This window comes from Littorina saxatilis, linkage group LG7 (genome assembly GCF_037325665.1).
Source record: "Littorina saxatilis isolate snail1 linkage group LG7, US_GU_Lsax_2.0, whole genome shotgun sequence".
Taxonomy (NCBI): Eukaryota; Metazoa; Mollusca; class Gastropoda; order Littorinimorpha; family Littorinidae; genus Littorina; species Littorina saxatilis.
Window position 1 is genome coordinate 19686504 of NC_090251.1, and position 22156 is coordinate 19708659.

At 44.6% G+C, this 22156-nt stretch overlaps 1 protein-coding gene across 1 annotated transcript in view; it reads left to right on the top strand.

Annotated features, from left to right (window-relative positions):
- Positions 1–22156, top strand: part of LOC138970870 (cleavage and polyadenylation specificity factor subunit 3-like) — a 96708-nt gene that overhangs the window by 61470 nt on the left and 13082 nt on the right. Inside the window, exons 10-14 of the mRNA XM_070343437.1 lie at positions 116–262; positions 14331–14483; positions 15389–15497; positions 16963–17156; positions 17559–17646. Coding sequence (XP_070199538.1) covers positions 116–262; positions 14331–14483; positions 15389–15497; positions 16963–17156; positions 17559–17646 — 691 coding nt within the window. The remainder of the gene's footprint in view (positions 1–115; positions 263–14330; positions 14484–15388; positions 15498–16962; positions 17157–17558; positions 17647–22156) is intronic.

Consider the following 22156-nt stretch of genomic DNA (forward strand, 5'->3'; position numbering starts at 1 on the left):
ATAAATTATAAATTATAAAAAAATCAACAAAGTTTCTTCTGTTTTTCTTACTGTTAACCACACAACAGTAATTAAACAGGTTCAGCACAGTTATTTTTGTTTCAATTCCATACAGCACATTTTGTCAGAACCCAGTGAGATCACAACAATGACAGGACAGAAGCTGCCTCTCAAGTGTTCAGTGGACTACATTTCCTTTTCTGCTCATGCTGATTATCAGCAAACCAGCGAGTTTCTGCGCGCACTGAAGCCGCCTCATGTGGTAAGTTCTGTGGAATCGATGTTAGGACTATGTTTAATTAAGTCTGTGACGATTTGCCACGGTGACATGAAAGGTCAGGAGAGCAAATTAGCTACACACCTTAACATTCAGTGTATCATCCAAGTGTGATGGGGTGGAAGAAGGCGAAGTAGTGGTTTGAAGTAGTTGGTAGGTGAATGTAGTAGTAGACCCCGAAGTAAGGGGAACACCATGTTGCACTGAACGTACAACACTTGCATTCATCATGGACTTCACGTGTAGAGAATGATAGACAAGAGGTCACTGGCACAGACAAAGCACTTTATGCAGATCTAGAAAAAAACATGACTTTTGGTTCACATTTCTCTTTAATTCCTGTTCCTTTCCTCGCAGTCTACATCATGCTGTCTATGAAAACAGAGTGTAAAAATAAGTCCGTCTTCTCTCTTGTTCTGTTCTGGGCAGTTCTTCGGACAGTTCTGCCAAAAATCTCACACGGTATGATGTACATAGAAATGGGTGGGGTCAAAGCCACCAATCAGAAGTTAGCTAAAAAGACTGGCATCGCGTATCATTGGTCAAGCAAGTAAACATATCACAATCTTACATACACACACGGCTGAACACGCAACCTGAAAGAGGAAAGCGACATTCTAACAGTAACACCCTCTTAATGAGGCTTTGATCTGAGCGCTTCAAACAACAACAAAAGAATATACTACGGGGTGGCTTCCCCCGGCTCGGTCATAAAGTTGCATAACTGACCACCTTCGCCTGTGTTTTGTTTGGTTTTTGTTTGGTGTGTCCTTGCTTAATATGTCATTTTTAATGTTGTGTTTTTGAGTACCCCCATAAAAAGACTCCCTCCTTTTTCAGACCTGATTTTGCCAGATGTTTGGGGTTCTTAAAAGGGGGAGTTCCACTTTATATCTGTAAGGTAGAATCAAAACAAAACAAGAAAGGAAAGTATTTTTTACAAAACAAGACATTCAAAAGTACATCATCTTCATAGTGAACAGACAAACAAATGATTAGATAAATGACAGGAAGTTATCTGAATGTGTTTTGGGTCTGATCTCTGGCAAGGAGATGCCGTCATACTACCGTATAGGTAAGGTAGTACTTAGTAATATTGTATAGTTGGTGTAGACATCTTTAGCTTTTGTTTGTGTCTGTTTGCAATTGCTTATTGGTTTGGTTGTCTCCAGTTTAATGTCTTAGCTTTAGCAGGGACAGATTATAAGACTAGACATCAGCCCAAAATCTTTATCCTTGAGTAATAAAGATCATTAATTCTCTCTCTCTCTCTCTCTCTCTCTCTCTCTCTCTCTCTCTCTCTCTCTCTCTCTCTCTCTCTCTCTCTCTCTTTCTCTCATACTTACCTGTCGTTTCACATGTGGGTTGTTCTCTGGAGTTGGGTACCACAGAGGGTCATTGGATTGAAATAATAAGTTTGACAGTTTTGTTTGTTACTACGCTTCTTTATGTGTGTCTGAATGTTAAAGCTATTAAACAATATTTTTACTGACAAAAATAACATTTTGTGCATTCGTAATTTGGGCAAATATGTCAAATCGAGAGGCTAATGGTAAGATTTTTTTTAAAGTTCACGAAATAGCATTATTTATACATTTTTATGCTCAAAAATCATATGAACACATTGTTGATGAATTTGAAGTTAGTTCAGTTTTTGACTTCTATATCACAGTTTTGTACCCAGCTCCAGAGAACAACCCATATACCTTTCATCTTGTTATTTAATGATTAGTACATCAATGTGTGTGTGTGTTTGAAAATAGATTTTTCCATGTGTTTTTTGAAAGGAATGTTTCAAGTGTTTTTTGGTTGTGTGTGTTACATGGCATTTATAAAGATCATATTATGCTGAAATGGTATTATTTACCTTTTGCATGGGTGTTACTCTTCCGGCTTTTGCCGGATTTCCGGTTTTTGAAAAAATCTGAAGCCGAAAATTCCGGTTTTCCCGTTTTTCAAAAAAAAAAAAAAAAAGCTTCGTTTCGCTAAGTTGAAATAACGAGCAGCGGTTCCCATCCGACTTTTGACACCGGTTCGCGTGCTTTCTCGGTTCGCTCCCTTGGATTTGCCGCCATCTTGCTTATTATGATTTGGTTTCGTCGGTGTCCAGAAACTTTCTTTCAAACTTGAGCATTTTGCTCGATCAAAATGCCTTGCATCAGTGATGATGTCGATCCTTCTAAACTTGAAAAACTAGAGGAAGGTGTTACAAACAAGTGGAGGTGGGAATGGTTGTTGGAAAAAAACGGTGATGGTGAGGAAGCCTCGCATGGATACATTATAGGACTCAGATCAGAAGCAGTGTTTGTGTGTGGCTTTGATAATGCCACTGAACTCAAGAAAACGCGGGATGCCTTGTTTCTTGTCAGACATTTTTCGAATGCTCTAGAATTTTTTTTGAATTATTGACGGTGATTTTGCTTGGTTGATTGGGACAGTAAAGTATCCCATTTGTATTATTTTTGTGGACTTTTTTTGTTTCTGCTTCTTTTCTTCTTGTATGGTTTCTGACTGTGAGAATGCTGGAAATGGCCACTATATGCTTTCATTTTGGCAAATTTGCTTCAGCTTCAGGGGGGCAACGCCCCCTGAACCCCCCAACGGGGCGCTGCCCCTGTGCCCCGCCGGGGCCTCAGCGGCCCCTGGACCCCTGCCTTTCAGGTTTTTTTATTTTTCCCAGTAATACCCATGCTTTTGTGCTTTAACATAGATGTTGTGTGGTAGAAATGTTATTTGACTGTTTTCTTGTTATGTTGGAATTTATGTTATTTAGTGCTCAGATTGTGTATTGTTCTTCACAATTTAATATTGTACCGGGTGGAGAGCACAGCATTATTCTGTGATTCACGCTGTATATAAACTTTCATTAAATTACATATTCTTACCGCAATTCTCATAAATGCATTGACTTCAATCTCACATGCTAGATGTCGAAACACTACTCAAATTACCTGCCCTTGAAAGGGTAGTAACCAAGCTAAAAAACAGACGCCATAGCCGTTGCTATGCCCTGAACCCACTTGGTTACCCATAACCCCCCGCGCACCACGTGAGCGCCGGCATCATTTTCGACTTTCGACGACACACGTCAGACGTGCGGAATTCGACTGCTCACTTGGCTTTCCCTAGCCCTCGTCTTTGTGACGATACGGGCTTGGGGGGGCCTTTACCTGTTCGCCTTTCTTTTGGTGAGACCTCAATCAATCAATCAATGAGTCTTATATCGCGCATATTCCGTGGGTACAGTTCTAGGCGCTCTGCAGTGATGCCGTGTGAGATGAAATTTTATACGGCCAGTAGATTGCAGCCATTTCGGCGCATATTTACCTTTCACGGCCTATTATTCCAAGTCACACGGGTATAGGTAGACAATTATTAACTGTGCCTGAGCAATTTTGCCAGGAAAGACCCTTTTGTCAATCGTGGGATCTTTAACGTGCACACCCAATGTAGTGTACACGGGGGGAGGTTCGGACACCGAAGAGAGTCTGCACACAAAGTTGACTGTGAAATAAATTTCCGCCGAACCTGGGATCGAACTCACGCTGACAGCGGCCAACTGAATACAAATCCAGCGCGCTACCAACTGAGCTATATCCCCGCCTTTTTATTGAATTGAATTGTTGTTGGTTAGCTGCTTGTTTACAGCCGCTTCAGAAATTTACTTTTCTGGTGGACTACGTTTTTCGGCCATTTACAAGATGGCCGATAGCAAGCAGTAACTTAGTGTGAGGCAGGAAGTGAATAAGGCTGCTAGCCCTATTTAGAAACCTCTGTGCGGGTCGTCGACCCTTCGAGTAGTACTTCTTTTGTAGTAGCTATTCGTGTGGATAAGGTTTCGTTTTTTCTTCCCATTCCGCCTCTCCTCTTAAGGAGAACCAGTCAGTGTCTTCCATTTTCGGGGGACTTAATGATGAAATATGTGTTTATTTCTCAGCTGTTTCAGGTACGATCGGCCCGCCCACTGTGGCGGCGTACTCCTTGGCAGCTTCGCATCGTGGTCTGGTGCAAATAGCCAGTTCTGTTCAGCCCTTTTTTGCCTCTGGTGGCTCTGGGTTGTTCACGAGCACCCTCTCCTTTCAGGAGGGGGGGGGGGGGGGGGGGGGGGGGCCTGCTCCCTGCCTGCCTCTGACCACTCTGATTACCTCCGGTATTTCTCAGTGCGTTGGGGGATGGGGGGGGGGGATTGCTGCTTCGCACCGTGGTCTGGTGCAAATGGCCAGTTCGGTTCAGCCCTTTCTGCCTCTGGTAGTACTGGGTTGTTCACGAGCACTCTCTCCGTAGGGAGAGGGGGCCTGCTCCCCGCCTGTCTCTGCCCGCTCTCCTTGCTTTTAGCACAGCTGAGTCAGGCATGCAGCCCCCTTACTGTTTGGAAGGGGGAGTGGGGGGGCACGGTAAGTCACAGCCTGGGCTTGTTCCCACTCTGCCTCAATGGGGGCAAGGGGCTGTGTCAGTGGCCCACCCTTTCCCGCCCTCCGGGCAGGATCAGGTGGGCGCTGTTGGACTGTCTTCTCAGTCTATAACCGCTATTGTCCTCAGCCGGCAACCACCCCCCCCCCCCCCCCTCGGGGTGGGTGGTGGGGCTACAAGATTTCAGCCTGGGCTTGTTCCCACTCTGCCTCAATGGGGGCAGGGGGCTGTGTCAGTGGCCTACCCTTTCCCTCCCTCCGGGCAGGATCGGGTGGGAGCTGTGGCGGCTGCCCACCCTTTCCCGCCCTCTGGGCGGGATCGGGTGGGCGCTGTTGGACTGTCTTCCCAGTCTATGCCGCTATTGTCCTCGCCCGGCAACCACCCCCCTCCCCCCTCGGGGTGGGTGGGCGGTGGGGCTTCAGGACTCCAGCAAGTGGAAGGGTGGGGGCGGCCGTGTTCGGTCTCGTCTCTCACTCCGTCTTACCCTTCTCGGGGGTCGTTTTTCTGCTGTGACGGGCCACCTCCCTCCCCACGTGGGTGGCGGGGTGGCTCAAACTAGTCAGACTGGTTTTGTTGACTGGGGCCAGCCTCCTGCACAGGGGTTGGGGAACAATGGGCCTGTCTCGGCTTTGTTCAGTGCCCCCGTCCACCCTCCTTCTCGGCAGGGTGCTGTGCCGGCTGTCTACTCCTCTTCCCCTTTGGGGCTGGGGAGTGGTGGTGGTTGGCAAGTGGGGCGGAGCACGCTTTTCATTCCCCAGTCTCCCCTCCTTTGTGCGGTGACACAATGGATGGTGGGGAGTGGTGGTGGTTGGCAAGTGGGGCGGAGCACGCTTTTCATTCCCCAGTCTCCCCTCCTTTGTGCGGTGACACAATGGATGGTGGGGACTCCGATTCTTCTGAGGAAGACGGGAAGAGTGTGTAGCTTTGCCTATTGTGTTTAGGCAGGCTATGAGGAAAGCGGCTTATGTGACAGCGGTTTATTTCCCGGAGGGGGTGGTGGATTCCCCCTCTGCTGCGAATGACTTTCGGCCTTAGCGGGTGGACTCACAATCTTTTCGATTTGTAGAGTTTCCCGCCGTGGCTTACCACATGTCACAACTTTTGGCTAGGCAGGGGAGCGGTCTTTCACCTACTCCTTTGCCGCTGTTGCATGCGCATGGTCCAGCGCCTCCTTCTGCTAAGCCCGTGGCTGGCTTCAAGTGCCCAGACCACTTCTTTTTCTCCATTGGTGCAGAAGAAGGTGGACTGGAGCGTCAAGTCTAGGAATTTTATTCAGACTTTGGCTTTGCCAAGGGCAACGTTCCCGATTCTGTCGGAGTTTGTTGCCTAGTTGCCCAAATAACCCTCAGCAAAAGAGGGAGGTCGACTCTGATTCTTCTCTCCCCTCTCCGGAGGAGATGGGTAGGCTTGATCTGTCAGACCTCTTCTTTCTACTCGGACGCTTCTCTAACTAAAGGGAAAGCTCACAGCGGGCGGGCTTGGCTGTCCGCTCTCGGCTTTGTCTGGTATAACAAAGAAAAGCTCACAGCGGGCGGGCTTGACTGACCGGTCTCGGTTTTGTCTCGTATCCCAGTTCGCCCTCCTTCTCGGCAGGGCGCTGTACCAAATACCCACCCCTCTCCCCCCTCGGGGCAGGTTAGCGGTGTGGTTTGTTGGGCAGACAAAGCTCGCTTTCACTTGCACTCTTGGCATGCATATCAATTGGAGTTTTAGTGCGCTGCCTCCCCCTTCTCCTCGCCTTGGTGTTTTGACGCAGCGGCGGGTGGGGATTAGGACACCGTTGTGCAGGAGGAAGAGTGGTAGCGCTGCCTACTGCTGGTAGGCTCGCTATTCAAAAGCGGCTGTTGGGGCAGCTTAATATTTCCTGGAAGGGGTGGAAGATTCAGAGCATGGTGTCTCTCTTCCCCCCTCTGTCGCGGATGACCTTAGGTCTACGCGGGCTGACTCGCAATCTTTTTGATTTGTTGGGTCTCCTGTGATTGCCTACCTCATGTTGCAGCTTTCGGCTTGACCCGCACCTCAGGGTAGTGGTCTCCAGCCTACACCTTTCCCACTGCTTCATGCACATGGTCCCGCTCCTACTTCTGCTAGCCAGTGGCTGGTTTCTAGGTTCGGGATACTTCGTTCTCATTTTTAGTGCAGAAGAAGATACAGTGGAGTCCGGGTACAACGAATCTCAAGGGAGATACATTTTAGTTCGTCATATCAGTAATTCGCTGTAGAGTTTTCAACCCTAAATGGCCTTAAGACACGTTTTCCCACTCACCTTCAAATGATCGTCCCATCGATCTTTCCTTGGAGAGTACAATCTCTGCATGTTTTCAACAGCTTCATAATATAATCCATAGAGGCATAGTTCAAATGTTCACTTTACTGTCACAATTTTAGAAGTAAAATTTAAAAAGTCGTGTAAAAGCATGTACATGTACATTCTGATCAATCTCCGATTTCATGGTGCATGTACTACCCTGGCCAAGTTTCCTCTCAAGACATCAAAGAGACCGCCCCCATAGGTTAAACTGGGTCACTGACCCGGGTGCAAGAAGTGTTTCCTCTCATATGAAAGGGGAACCACCTCTCATAGCTAAAACTGGGTCAATGACCCCTGGGAAGAAGGTCAGTGTCTCTAAACAAGGCCACCCAGCTATCACAATGGACCTGCCTTTGATCTCGCCTCACACGCAGCGTTGTAGCCTTGCGACTTTTTAGAGCACAGTCATAGCTTAGCAGCTGATTGGAATAGTGAAAACACAGCGGCGGTGGCTGTTCCGTGCACCTCCCGCTGTTTGTTCAGAGTTCGCTCATCACGCGATGTGCACTTGTGTTTGTGTATTTTTGTCTTTGGAGACAATTATTGACATCAGTTCGTTGTAGCCTTGTGACTTTTAGAGACAAAACGGCTCTGGGGCGATGAAAACGTGTTTGTTATAAGAGGGGTTCGTTATGCAAATGAGTTCGAAAGGTTCGTTGTAGCCCGAAAGTAACAAGTAAGAAATAGAAGGCTGTCTGCCGGGAAGGAAGGGACAGGCATTGTTTGGGTTTTTTGTTATACCCTAACTCGGAAGCCTCAGTCTTACCCTTCTTTCAAGGTCAAGTAGCAGCGCATTAATGCTCTCCCGGTCACAAAGTGGGGTTTCCATTCAGTGACTCCTTCCTCTCCTCTCTGGAGAAGGTGGGATGGCATGGTTTGGAGTTTTCAGCTTTTGCTGAGATTTTCCTCTGTGCTCTCACACGAGCCTACAGGATGCATAAGGCATCCTGCAGACAGGAAGTGGCTCCGTTTCTGCTGGAGGCACCAGGCGTTTTCAGTTCAGGGCTCGGCCCTTCAGACTGTCTCCATGGATTTTTATCATGGTGGGCAGTCAGTTGGGTGTTCTGATTAGACAGAGAGGTATTCGTCTCAGGGCGTAGCTTGGTGGCTGGTTGATCTTGTATCAGAGTCATCAGCTTGCCAGTTGCACATTCAGATCGTGTTGAACCAGGCTCTTTTCCTGGGTTTCTCAGTAAACCAGGCAAAATCCGAGCTGTCCCCATTCCCATAGTTTTTTCTACCTGGGCATGTCGTTCGACACTTTCTCTTGGAAGGTTCGTCCTTCACAGGAGAGGAAAGAGTGTCTTTTTAGGCTCTTATCACTGCCAGGCTGGCATGGCAGCAGACCTCTGCGAGGCCTTAGCCTCGATCCTCTGGCAGATAGAATCGGTGGCCATGCTGTTCCCTCTAGGGCGTTACCCTAGCTTTGCCCCCTCCGGACTTAGACCACTTCTTGGATGCGTCTCTGTCCGGATGGGGAGCCTACATTGGCAATCACGGTCTTGGGGCTGTGGACGTAGACTCAACTCCTTTGGCATCTCAATTGCCTGGAGTTAGGAGCAGTAGCTCTCAGTCTACTAGCCTTTCTCTTTGGCTATATGCAGGCATGTCCGGTTGCATACGGACAATACTTCTGTTGCTGTCTATGTGGACAAGCGGGGAGGAGCAAGTTCTCGCTCCCTGTCAGACAGAGTTTACGGGATTCTGAGTTGGTGCCTTTCACTCCAAATCAATATCTCAGGGAAATATCTCCCCCGGCCGTCTCTATATTGGGCCGACTCGCTCAGCAGGCCCTCTCAGGGCTTGCACACGGGTTGGACCTTCTGCATACAGGGCTGGAGTTTGTGCTGTTTGTGTTACAGATCGTGGGTTATGACTCTGGTCTGGGTGCATGAAGCACATAGGTTCTCCACTTTCTCTGTGTATGCCCCTCATTGGCCTTCTTGGCCAATTGGTGTATAGAGCAACTCCTTAGCGCCCTGCTCTCAATCCAGGTGGTTCAAAGCTGAATCTAGTTCCCTCCCCCCCTATGTCCGTGTGGCAAGAATCAGACAGCAGAGCACATCCTGCAGGCTTGTCCATACCACAGTGCTCTGAGGGACACCACCTGGCCAGAGGAGACAGCGCTACAAAAGAAGCTATACGGCCCCAAAGAGGACTTGGAGAGGACAGCACGTTTCGCCCGAACGACAAGAAGAAGAAGAATCCAGGTGGTTAAGTCCCAGGAAGAATGGCATTTTTTAATTTATTTTTTATACCTTATTTTGTTAATTCCTGGCAGCTGCTGTACACTCCGTTCTGTGAACAGGTCAACTACCTTTCACCAGGGACATGTGGGGACCAGCAATGACATGTCATCCTGGCGAATGTGGCATCTTAGTTGCTATCTATTTGAAAACTCTGCTCACCCACAACTTTATTAGTTTATATACCCCTCTTGCAGGGATTCAGAGACCTTCAGTGGTGTGGTAGAAAAAAATTGCATTCCTGATCTGTGAACCAATGGTATTTACCTTCTGATACATTGAGTCCTTTAGAAAGCTTGCAAGTGAAACACAGTTAATTTAAACATATTTCTCTTTTAATTCAAGCTATGATTCAACAATAATGTTTGAATATAACTCCTGAAATGATGAATTGAAAAGCAGCATCAGAAGACTGTGTATAGAATTAGCAAGGGATATAACTCTGGCGGTTTCTGTTTTTGTCTAAACCTTCTTCTTTTATAACCTGTGCAGTTAGCCCTTTTAAAGGTGTTTAATTGAAACAAACTAACTTGAAACTTGTTTCTCATTTGGTTCAAGCTATGGTTCAACAATTATTTGAGAATATACCACCTGCAGTTATAAAATCATAAGCTACAAGTAAAAATGTGTAGTACAAGGGAGGTGACTGTTATTATGCTTTGTTTGCATGGCGATTTTCCTTTAATGCAGTAAACATTTGTTTTAAACAAAGACAAAACTAGGTGATAAAATGAAATACCTTCAAGTTTACAAAAATTGTTAATTATGTGCATCTCCAATTTAAAGTTTTTGTTTAAGCCGCTTCTAAAACCCTTCTTGAAATTTGTTTACCACTTGTTTTTGTAGACCCCCCTAGCAAGATTGATGCAACCAAACACCTTCAAGTATAGAAGTATAGAGGTTTTTGATTTTGTGCATTCATCCGCCCCCCCCCCCCCCCCCCCCCCCATAAAAAAAAATTGTGTGCTGTTTTCAGTTTTAAAGCCAGGAGAAGCTCAAATAGCAACTCGTGAATTGCTAAAAATTCACTTTCAGCTGGTTAGTTACAAATACCCTCAAGTTAACAAGATTTTTTTTACTTTTGTGCATCTCCAATTTTAAGATTTTGTTTAAGCTTATACAGTCCTGAGACATCCTGCTAGCTGGCTCACGCGCAGAGAAAAATTTTCCCTCTTTATCTTCACTCTCGCTTGCTGCAAAATCCCTCTCGCGGAGGGTTTTTTAGACAGGCCAGGCACTGGTTTTCCCTTGACTGTATAGGGGCTTCTAAAAAAACCTCTTGAAATGTGTTTACCACTTGTTTTTGTAGACCCCCTAGCAAGAGTGATACAACCAAACATCTTCAAGTATAGAGGTTCTTGATTTTGTGCATTCTCCACCCCCCTCCCCTATTTGTTGTTGTTTGTTTGCTGTTATCAGTTTTAAAGCCAGCAGAGGCTCAAATAGCCCCCTCATGAAATGCTAAAATGAATTTTCAGCTGGTCACTTACAAAAACCTTCAAGTTTACAAGATGTATATATTATGCATCTCCAAAAAGCTTGTTTGTTCTAAAATTTAAAGTCAGGAAAGGCCACCTAAACCCTCCCTAAAATGCTAAAATTCATTTTCGGCTGGGGGGCAGCCCCCCAGCAAGGGCGCTGCCCCTGCACCCCGCCGGAGCCTTGGCGGCCCCTGGACCCCGGTCTTCCAAAATGTTCAGTCCTGGCAATATTTTCGGCTCCCACCCATGTTATCGGCTCGGGGCAGCTTGGCCTCTATCTCAGCTAATTTGAAACAAATAGGCCTCTCTATCGATGTTCATGGCGCTTTCGCGGGCATGATCAAAGGACCTTGTTTTAAGAGGTTTAGAGGCGTACCCCTGTTCCTTTTTGGGATTTGTTTCTAGTTTTGGAATGGTTGCGTTCTTTGGCATTTTGAGCCCTTACTCTCGGCTCGTTTGCTAGACTTAACGAGTAGGACTTTGTTCCTCTTACTCTGGGCCTCAGCCCTGAAGGGCAGTGAGACCCATGCGCTATTGGGGTTACCGGAGGATGTAGCCTTGGAACATATTAATTCCGTTTTTCACGGCTTTTCGGCCAGATTTTATTTATTTATTTATTAAGGAGATTTCTATAGCGCATAACTAAAAGCGCTGTGCGCTTTCCCTGAATCAGAAACCTGGTCAATCTCCTCTGGTATTTGATTCCCTCCTCTCGGGAGGATTCTTGCTCCGGGCGATTTGGATTTTCTAACTGTCTGGTTAGAGTTTTAAAATCCTTTCTAACTTGCGCTAAGTCAATTGGAACTAAGAGCCTTCAAGCTCATGTTCTTATCTCTTTACACTTTGGGTGAAAGAGACTTCTCTTAATTGACTCTCACAAGAGGTGTTGCTACTTTCATAGGACAGTCCTATGAGTGGTGGCCTATTGAACACAGTCCTCTCTCTGTCCTTTATAGGGGTTCAGGAGTCCAGAGCTGGGGGGGTTCTTCTCTCTGTGTGTGGCATTCCAGTCGGTTAGGCGAAGTTTTGCCATCCAGTTTTGCCATTAATTTTTACCTCCTGGACATCTCCTGCTCTTGACTTGATGAGGCCTTTTCTTTGCCCTCGTTAGTTTCTGCAGGACAGGTTCTTTCAGGGACATAATTAAGTCCCTCCTCCTTTAGGAGCAATCTGCATTTATGAGAATTGTGGTAAGAATATGTAATTTAATAGAAAATTTCAATAATAAATGTTCATTTGATTAATATACTTACCCAATTCTCATAGTTAATACCCTCCCATCCATCCCCGCTACTTAATTTCCTACGCGTTTTTGAGAAGTCTCGAATGATTATTCCGGATGCCGGCGCTCGCGTGGTGCCCGGGGGGTTATGGGTAACCAAGTGGGTTCAGGGCATAGCAACGGGTATGGCATCTGTTTTTGAGTCACTTGAGAAAAAGTGACTATGTAATCGGTCAGTGTTAGTCTGTCCGGCCGGCCGGCCGTCCGGCCGGCCGTCCGTAGACACCACCTTAACGTTGGACTTTTCTCGGAAACTATCAAAGCGATCGGGCTCATATTTTGTTTAGTCGTGACCTCCAATGACCTCTACACTTTAACGATGGTTTCGTTGACCTTTGACCTTTTTCAAGGTCACAGGTCAGCGTCAAAGGAAAAATTAGACATTTTATATCTTTGACAAAGTTCATCGGATGTGATTGAAACTTTGTAGGATTATTCTTTACATCAAAGTATTTACATCTGTAGCCTTTTACGAACGTTATCAGAAAAACAAGGGAGATAACTAGCCTTTTCTGTTCGGCAACACACAACTTAACGTTGGGCTTTTCTCGGAAACTATAAAAGTGACCGGGCTCAAATTTTATGTGAACGTGACTCATTGTGTTGTGAATAGCAATTTCTTCCTGTCCATCTGATGCCTCATATAATATTCAGAACTGCGAAAGTGACTCGATCGAGCGTTTGCTCTTCTTGTTTAGCTTGGTTACCACCCTTTCAAGGGCAGGTAATTTGAGTAGTGTTTCGACATCTAGCATGTGAGATTGAAGTCAATGCATTTATGAGAATTGGGTAAGTATGTTAATCAAATGAAAATTTATTATTGAAATTTTCGATTATTTAAGTTATTGAGACATCCCAGTGCACTAAGGGATTTATAGAGCAAATCGACAAAATTCATTATTGAACGAAGCGCATAGCGCTGAGTTCAATAATTATTTTCGAGATTTGCTCTATAAATCCCTTATTGCACTGGGATTGTTTCAATAACGATATTGTCAGTACCGCCAGAGAAAAAAGAAGATTCAAAACGCATATTTTGCTACGCGCATTTGGATAGGCGTAACTGTGTGGTCAGGTTTGTGTCAGATCTACTTTTGTGTGGGCTGTCTCAAGTGTGTCGTGCTTTCGTCACACGCAAACTTTAATTTCTGTTGGTAAATTCCAGAGTAGCGTTAAGCTAAAAAGTGATGATCTTTCATACAGACCTCATTTAAACTCGGAGAAAGGACTGTACGTGCTCTTAGTTATTTGCGATTCAAAACCTTCATCGAGCTTCGACAGATTGACTGTGCAGAGTGTTGCCCCTTGAATTGACTCCATGGCCACGGGTAGCACATTTTCAAAGTAAATGTGGTATGTTTCTCGTGTTGTATCTTCACTCATCGGTGAGTCTGGTACTATATATGAACGGTAAGAATGCTCTGAACTCTACACGTATTATATCCCCATCGTTTGTTTGTTCACATTCGCCCAACATGTTAATTTGCTGCGGGGATTATGTCGTCTGCTAGGCGGCTAGGGCAATCGAACCACTGCACTGCAGTCTCATTTTAAAAACAAAATTTGCTCGTCTGCACGCATGAGGCAGGCTGCCTTGAAATAATAATTCCGAAACCATTCATTGCAGTCGTATTTCAGTGTAGTCTACTATAACAGAGTCTAGCTGGTACGTTATTGGAATAACACTTGTGTTTTGTGTTTGCCGCTGGGAATTTTATACTAACTCATCATTTGGTAATGTGGTTAATAAGCTACATGCCACTAACACGGCATATGAGAAGAATTGCAAGTCAAAACGAGAAGAGACCATTGTGGAAGAGACACAGCCGCTTCTATTTTTAGATCAGTGGGATTCACTGTGGCACAGGCGCCTGCGATCTGTCAGAAAAAAAACACTTCTGCTTTGAGCCGCAGAAAATTTATGGTTATTTTTTGGTAAAGTGGAGAATATAAGCTACATGTCATGAATTAATTCTGAGGGTGAGAGTACAGTCTCGCTTTGGCAAAGGGCGTAAGAATACGCTCTGTGGAAAAGTTAGCGCACTCCAAGAGTGCGCTAACAGATTTAAGCGCATCGCCATTAGCCAATCAACTGGTTCACATCAGTCATGTGACACCAGTACTTACTGACAATTATTATTATTATTATTATTATTACAATTTTCTTTATATCTCAGTTTTCTTGTGCTTTAAGTATTCATTATGCCTTGACAGCTTTATCCATACATGAGGCTAGCCTTTTGAGGTAGAAGTGTTGTATGTATTTTTATTATTAAGATTGCATGTGTGTATTGATTTTGTAAAACATGAAGGATTGTGCTAGGTTTTGGTGCATGGAGAGGCTAATGAAATGGCTCGCTTAAAAGCGGCGCTGATTCGAGAGTACGAGGATGACAGCGAATACAAGATGGAGGTTCACAATCCTCGCAACACCAGTGCTGTGGAGTTGCACTTCCGGGGAGAAAAGATGGCTAAGGTAAGAACATCATGTGCCACAGCAGCAAGCCCATAATTATGTTCCTTGACAGGCAGATTTGATTTTTCAGGGCCTAGCATTGTAAGCCGTTCGGCGTACTTTACGCCGAAATAACATCTCCAGTACGCGGAACTCGATTTGGTGTACGCCGAAATGCAAAAACCTGTTATTCCCAAATGGTAAACCCAAACAGTCCCAGCTTTCGTTTTGTGCGCCGTTCGGTTCAATTCTCAATCAGTTTGACAGTTTGCTTGAGCACGCACTTCCTCTGGCAATCGCGCGAGCATGCTTTGTGCCGGTGTTTTGTGGCTCTAGACTTGAAATAATGTCTCGAAGCGACATTGTTGAACGTGGTCAGTCATTCAGTGACAAAGAATCCAGGTATTCCTGGAAGTGGGAATGGCTGGATTTCGTTCCGAAGGCGGAAGGCAAGTCAGAAGAAGTAATGTGCCGATACGGACAATGGACTGTGGCATAATTTAGTTGCTCAATCTTCTTTGGGGGGGGGGGGGGGGGGGTGGGTTAGGGTCATTTTAGGTAAAAACAAATCCAAAAAAAAATCAAATTTTAGGCAAAAAAAACTCAAAAAAATCTTCAAATCTTCAAACCCCCACCAGGGACTTTGCCCCTGGACCCCACTGGGGGCCTCCTGCGGCCCCCAGACCCCCCGCCTTTGTAAGCTGAACTCACTTTTTCCAATGCTAGGCCCTGATTTTTATTATGAAAATTGAAGTTGTGAAAACACTTACTCAATTACTGGTTGTTTTATGAGGTGAGTGACTGGCTACAACGAGGAAAGAGTTGACAAAAGACTAGACCAAAAAAGTTCATTCGTTTTGTTGTGCTTGAAACTGTGTTTGTTTGCCCATGTTGTAGTGTGAAGACTGTATGTCTTTGTTTGCCAGGTGGTGGGAGAGCTTGCCGCACAGCCCCCAGCACAAGGACACAAACTTTCTGGCATCCTGGTGAAGCGCAACTTCAACTTTCATCTCATGACTCCTAAAGACTTGCACAGTGAGTCACGCATCTGTCTCTTCTTTATCGTCGATACATTGCTTGTGTAACTTGGTTGTCTGGCATTACCAGTGAATGGGTTTGATATGTGGTGAGTTTTGCTAGCTGCTGGATATGGGTGTGTTGATCAATAGACTAAAGGGCAACTGTTTTCGGTTCCTAATCTGATGCCCTTGGGCCCTACCACCTCCTCAGACCCACCCGTGTATTAATTTGATATATTTAAAAGCAGGCTTTTTGCTCTCCTACAGAGGTACAGATGCTGCTTCAAATTGAATTGAAAAACAAGTCGCATAAAGCAAAATTACTACATTTAGTCAATCAATCGAACTCGCAATAAAATTGATCACACTGCATTTTTTTCACCAAGACCATATAGCTTCATCTATTTCCCTGCGGCGTGAATAACATACAGAAATTGACATGCCAGGATAGCGCAATAGTGATTATTGCGCTTCACAGGATCGAAAGCACACTTTTCTTTATTCTTTTTATCTTTATGAGCTTGTTTATAATCCAAACAAAACATATTTGTATGTTTTTTGAATTAGGAAATGATAAAGAACAAGTCGCGTAAGGCGAAATTACAAGTCGCGTAAGGCGAAATTACTACATTTAGTCAACCGGTTGAACTCACAGTATGAAACTGAACGCACTGCATTTTTTTTACCTAGACCCTACAACATATCGTCAATTGCCCGCACGTGGAAAAGGCAGTGAAATTGACATGCCAGTATTGCGCTTAGCAGGATAGCGCGCTGTTCTGTATCTGTATTCTTTTTAACTCTCTGAGCTTGTTTTTTATCCAAATATAGAATATCTACATGTTTTTGGAATAAGAAAAGGACAAGTAATAAGATGAAATTGTTTTTAAATCGATTTCTGAAATTATAATTTTCATATTTTTAATTTTCTGAGCTTTTTTATAATCCGAATATAACATATTTATATGTTTTTTGAATCAGGAAATAATGCAGAATAAGACAACATTATTTTAAGACCGATTTAAAAAAAAAAAACTTAATTAAGATTTTCTGATTTTTAATGACCAAACTCATTAATTAATTGTTAACCCTCCGAGCTGAAATGCAATACCTAAATCCTGCCTTTGTTGAAGATTGCTTGGCCAAAATGTCAATCAATTTGGTCAAAAAATGAGGGCATGACAGTTCCGTGAAGTTTCATGAAAATTGGTCAAGTAGTTTTCTCTGAATCGCTCTACACACACAGACACACATACACCACCACACCACCACCCTCGTCTCAATTTCCCGTCTATGTTAAAACATTTAATCAAAACTTGACTAAATGTAATAAGATGAAATCATTTTTGGGTCGATTACTAAAATTGTAATTTTAATTGAAATGTTGAGAATTTTAATGACCAAACCTGTAGGAAATAAGTTTGTATCTGTCTCGATATAGCCATGAGCACAGCTTGACACACCTTGTTCATTTTCCTCAGGTTACACTGATCTTGCCATGAGCACGGTGACCCAGCGACTGAGTATGGCCTACTCTGGCACCGTGCAGTTGCTGACTTTCTACCTGTCGCAACTGGCTGGGGACGTCACGCAAAGCAGCGTTGGTGGAAATGTTGTTCTGCAAGTCTTTGGCTCTGTCACCGTCACTGTGCAGCCTCGCATGGTTCTTGTAGAGGTAAAACTTTCTCAACGGCTATTGACAAAAGGGACATGCATGATTCATTGGATCCATTGAACACACAAAAGTACAATCGAATCTGGGCACAAAGACATGAAAATAGGTGACTCACAGACACACAAACACACAGACATGCTTTGTCGATAATATCATCACAACCCCTCCAGTTATGTTGGTAGTTATTTGCCAGTCGAGTATTGAGCATGGCTTGTATTTACTTGAATTGACAACTTACAATGTCCCCTTGATGTACAAATGAATACACATGCACACATTAGTTTTTTGTGTGTAATTTTTCTTCTTTGTTTACTGAACGGGTTGTTGCCCATAAAAACAAATTAGCGAGGAAGTCAGTTGACAGGCAGTGAAAGGGTTAATAAGGAAACGTTTGTTCTCCAGTGGGTGTCCAACCCAGTGACTGACATGTATGCAGATTCTGTGGTGACCGTCATCCTGAGAGCAGAACGAGACCCTATGCCGCAGAAAAGTAAGTGAACAATGATCAAACCTTGTTTATTTTTTGTAAACATTGGCCTTGCCGGCACTGATCTGAAACAGATAGATTTCTTTTGCTGATTGCCATCTCGAGGTTGAAATCAATGCCTACTCAGATACGTTTTTTTCATTTATCTCATAATTACTTTATGTTTGTCCACTGCAAAGATTGACGTACTCGTGAACGTTTCATTGTGTCTACAATCAAACGTTCCATAAACTAACCTTTTTTTCTTTTTTTATTCGTGTGCTTCGAACTACACCCTTTTTCTAACTTTAGTGGAAAAGGAAATAAAAGTGAAGCAAAAGAGAGTATGATATGGTAAAGGAAAAGAGAAAGAAGCGATCAAAGTGCTGATTTTAAAAGATTTATAACATTTGATTGACATCACTGACAAAACTTAAGACAGTTTTCTCAGAATCGTTTTTAAACAGCAGACTGCCATCCCAGAGAAATACAGTGTTAGTTTACCTCCTTTCTATGAATAACAGAGGAGTGATTTTAAAAATTCTCTCAAAGTTTGAAAAGCTGCCTTTTAAAAAAAAATTCTGTGTGTCTATATTCCCATTTGGAACACACAAAAATCATAAACATGAAGACATTTCTCTATCATCAGGTGGTGCGGGATCTGTTCAGATTGAAATGAAACATATTTTACAATTCCATCTTTGTTGTTCTTGGGGACTAATATTACCCCCAAAGAGCTTTATAAATTTTGTTAGCAATGATCTTTTCTTGAAAATAAAACTGAAGCCTTTTAAAAAAGAAAAAGTTCTGTGCCACCTCTACTCAATCCTCATGTAAACAAATTGGCTCACCCTCCCAGATTTTGCCAGGCTTTTACATGCGATCTGACCATCCCCCCATTTGGACACATCCACAAAAATCAGTAGCCTTGGTGCTTTCTGTGCATAGTGGGAATATTTTTATAATTAATTTCTTAACAGAGTTGTGGCGATCTGAAAAATTAATTCGTCAAAAGAAATCCCTACTCTGCACAGGAAGCTGTCAGAATGTTGATTTGAGGTATATGTTCAAGTGCAGGGATGGTCTTATCCCATGCAAAAGCCTGGTAAATCTGAGATGATAGGCCTAAACAAAAAGGACTGTACCTTAAAGGCACAGTAAGCCTCCCGTAAACCATCACAGACACTGTCAGGCTTTTTTACACACAGTACAAACACCCTTTCGTTTGAACACTCACTGCTTGAGAACATCCTAGGTGCCCTACGTAAAGAGCGAGCAATTTTCAAAGAATTTATTTTTGCGTGGCGAGCCGGATTGTCTGATCAGACAATCGGGCGGCGCGTTTTGGTGCTAGACCTAACTTTTAAAATCTAAATATAAAATTGACAGCTTCTTACACAAACGTTCTTAAATCAAAAAAGAATTCTTTTTTTATCAAGACAAGATCAGTATAACTCGAAGTTTTGAAAGTTAAAAAAAAGATACAGTAAAACCTGCAAGTCCTGCATCTAGCGGACCCTTATTTCGGCGGACACCTTAGCATAACGGACAATTCAAGTGAGGACGGATGTATTTTACTCTCAAAAACACCTTAAAAGAGCGAACACCTCAAAGGCGCGGACGCGGACACCCTTTTTTGGTCCCGATTGGGTTCGTTACTTGTCAACAACGGACAAACCTTTGAAGCAGACAGCTTTTAGCAGACGCTGGTCCGCCATCTTGGTTCTGCAAATACAATCTCGCTGGCGATGTGAACGCGCGAGAAGCTTATTTTGTAAGCCAATGAGAGCACTTGAAAGAAGTTGATTTTTGTATGGTGCACGCTCATTGGTCGATGCCGTGAACTCACAAACATTTCGGGTTTCTACTTTCTGTACTGTGATGCATCTTCGTCTCATCCTTCGTCTTCGTCTCATCATGCCAAAACGAAAAATTGTGACTTTAGAAGAGAGAGTCGATGTCATAAAGACTGTTCGAAAAGTTGCTGATGAGCTGAATTGCGGAAAAACTCAAATTTCCAACATAAAAGCTGATCGAACACAAATTCTCAGTCAGTGGGAATCCGGTGCCAGATCGACGGCAAAATGTGTTAAGAGAAGAAAAACAACCTATGATGAGTTGAACGAAGAACTCTTCGAGTGGTTTTCAACAGCTCGATCAAAGAATCTTACAGTGAATGGCCCATTGCTTCAGAAAAGAAACCGATTGCACCTCTCTCTCTCTCTCTCTCTCTCTCTCTCTCTCTCTCTCTCTCTCTCTCTCTCTCTCTCTCTCTCTCTCTCTCTCTCTCTCTCTCTCTCCTTTTCTTTGAACAAAAAAACACAAACAAAAAAACTTGAGGGCTTCAAAACTGTGAGTTTTAATAATCACTGTGGCAAAAAAGAATCAGTGACTGTTGGTGGTTTTTTTTTCCAAAAACATGTTGGCGCATTCATATTCATAAGAAAGGACACCTTGCTACAAAGGACAGTGGCAAGGCTCCCCAAGAGCGTCCTTTGCTCGCAGGTTTTACTGTACCCCGGAAATGTGTCCCGCAAAACGTGGCTCTTGTAGCAGACGAATGTTCTGCATATCGCCAGATTAAATTACATATCTTATCCCAACTCACATAATTATAGCAATTTACTTCAATTTAGTGCTAGATTGCTGTACTACGCATCACCTTGGTAACAAGGGAGGCAACTCTAAAAAAAGAACGACCCTGACATAGGCCAGACCGAGGCTGCCTTCCTACTTGCGTGCGCATACACTGCGCGGCCATATTGAATCATTCCACTTCCAGCGACCGCATGCCGTGGACGCGTTTTCAGCTACGCTCAGGCTTTTCAGCTTTCTGTCTGCTTCTAGCTTTAGACAGACTTCACCTTGGTTTTCGTCTTCACGTTCTTCTGCTCACATTCTGTGTTTTGGGTGAGCTCTTTCCAAACTTTTTCTGTTAATGTTGGTTTGCCACAGTTGGTCTCGTTTACATAAAATGTTTATAGACTAACTGCTGTCTTGTCGAACAGTGGCAAAAAGAAGGCCGGTTTTAAGCAGGTTCTAAGAAACCTCCTAGGAAAGCAAAAGGTTCTTCCAGTCAGGCGGTTGTTAAGGTTTCGGAACTTTCTTCTAGGAAATCTTTTGACGTTGTAATTGATTTGCCAAAGTCACCCGCCATGCCTTCTCTGTCTTAGGAGAAGGTGTCTGCTACTACTAGCGCAGCTAGCGACACACTTGACGTTTCAGCTTTGCTTCTCTCTTTGTATGCGCAGATTAATTAGCTTTCAGCGGACCTCTCTTCCACTCGGACTGAGTTTCTCACTTTTCCGGCTGGAGTCAGAGACTCTCTCGCAAGTTGATGGTGACGGTGGTTTTCCTCGTCAACCCCGTGCCTCTTCTTCTGGTCGTTCCTACCATTCACAAGGTATTTATACTTCACTAGTAACCGGGTTCTCCGGCCAAAGTGGAGTGCGTCATTTGGAGAGAGTACCTCCACCCGATTGCCGGGCAGAGAGAGAAAGTTCCGATGCCCTGGCTACTTCATTCCGCGAGCGCGGGCGGATGGTGCAGGGTAGGGACCCAAATGCGCGTTTGGTCTTTGACCAAAGGGGAGATTCGCTACCGCCCACCACCTCCGAGAACGAGGCAGGTGTGGCACAGCGTTCCCCACTTCCGCCCTGAAGCAGTCCTTAGGGAGGCATCACACAGGTCTGGAATCCCGCGGGTGTCTTCCCTTCCGGTTAACTCTTCACCAGACTATAACAGTCAGTGTGGTAGCGGATTTCCGGAATGCACTAACGTGCAGGACTATGGTTCGGAGTTCGGTGCTTCCGCTCAAGAAGAAGACACCAACTTTCGATTACCATCCAAGCTACCTTATGCTTTGGCATTAGCAGCGGAAGTTGCTTCAAGGTATTTTGAGGAAGGGGTGGTCGCTTCGGCAAGCTTGTCCGTCCCACCACCTTCGGCCTTGGGCGACTTCCGCTCAGCTATGGAGGAAACACGGTCGTTTCGTTTCCGTGAATCTCCCTCGGTTGCCTACGAAATGGCCAGAGTCGGTCGACTGCAATCTGGCAATCATACTGACACAGTGCCACTTTTACTATGGTTCGGATTTTGGTGCTTCCGCTCAAGAAGAAGAAGACACCAACTTCTGGTTACCATACAAGCTCCCCAATGCGGGCGTCTTCCGGTTAATGCTTCACCAGGACTACGGTTCGGATTACGGTGCTTCCGCTCAGGAAGAAGACACCAATTTCCGGCTACCATCCAAGCTTACCCATGCTTTAGCATCGGCAGCGGAGGTAGTTTCACGGTATTTTTTGACGACTGTTTCGGCTTCAGAGTCTAGTGCTCTGGGGCCTACTCTTATCTCTTTTTTATTTCCAGAGATAGGTACCCTCGTTCATGAGGCTATGCCGCGGGTGGACATCGTCGCAGCTCTGCCCCTCGCCTGGGGTTTAGGGGATGTACTCTCCTTGGCGTCTTTTTGATGCCTGTGCTTTCAGACTCTGGGTCTTCTCTTGACCAGGCCGCTGGCCGCCGTGACGATTCA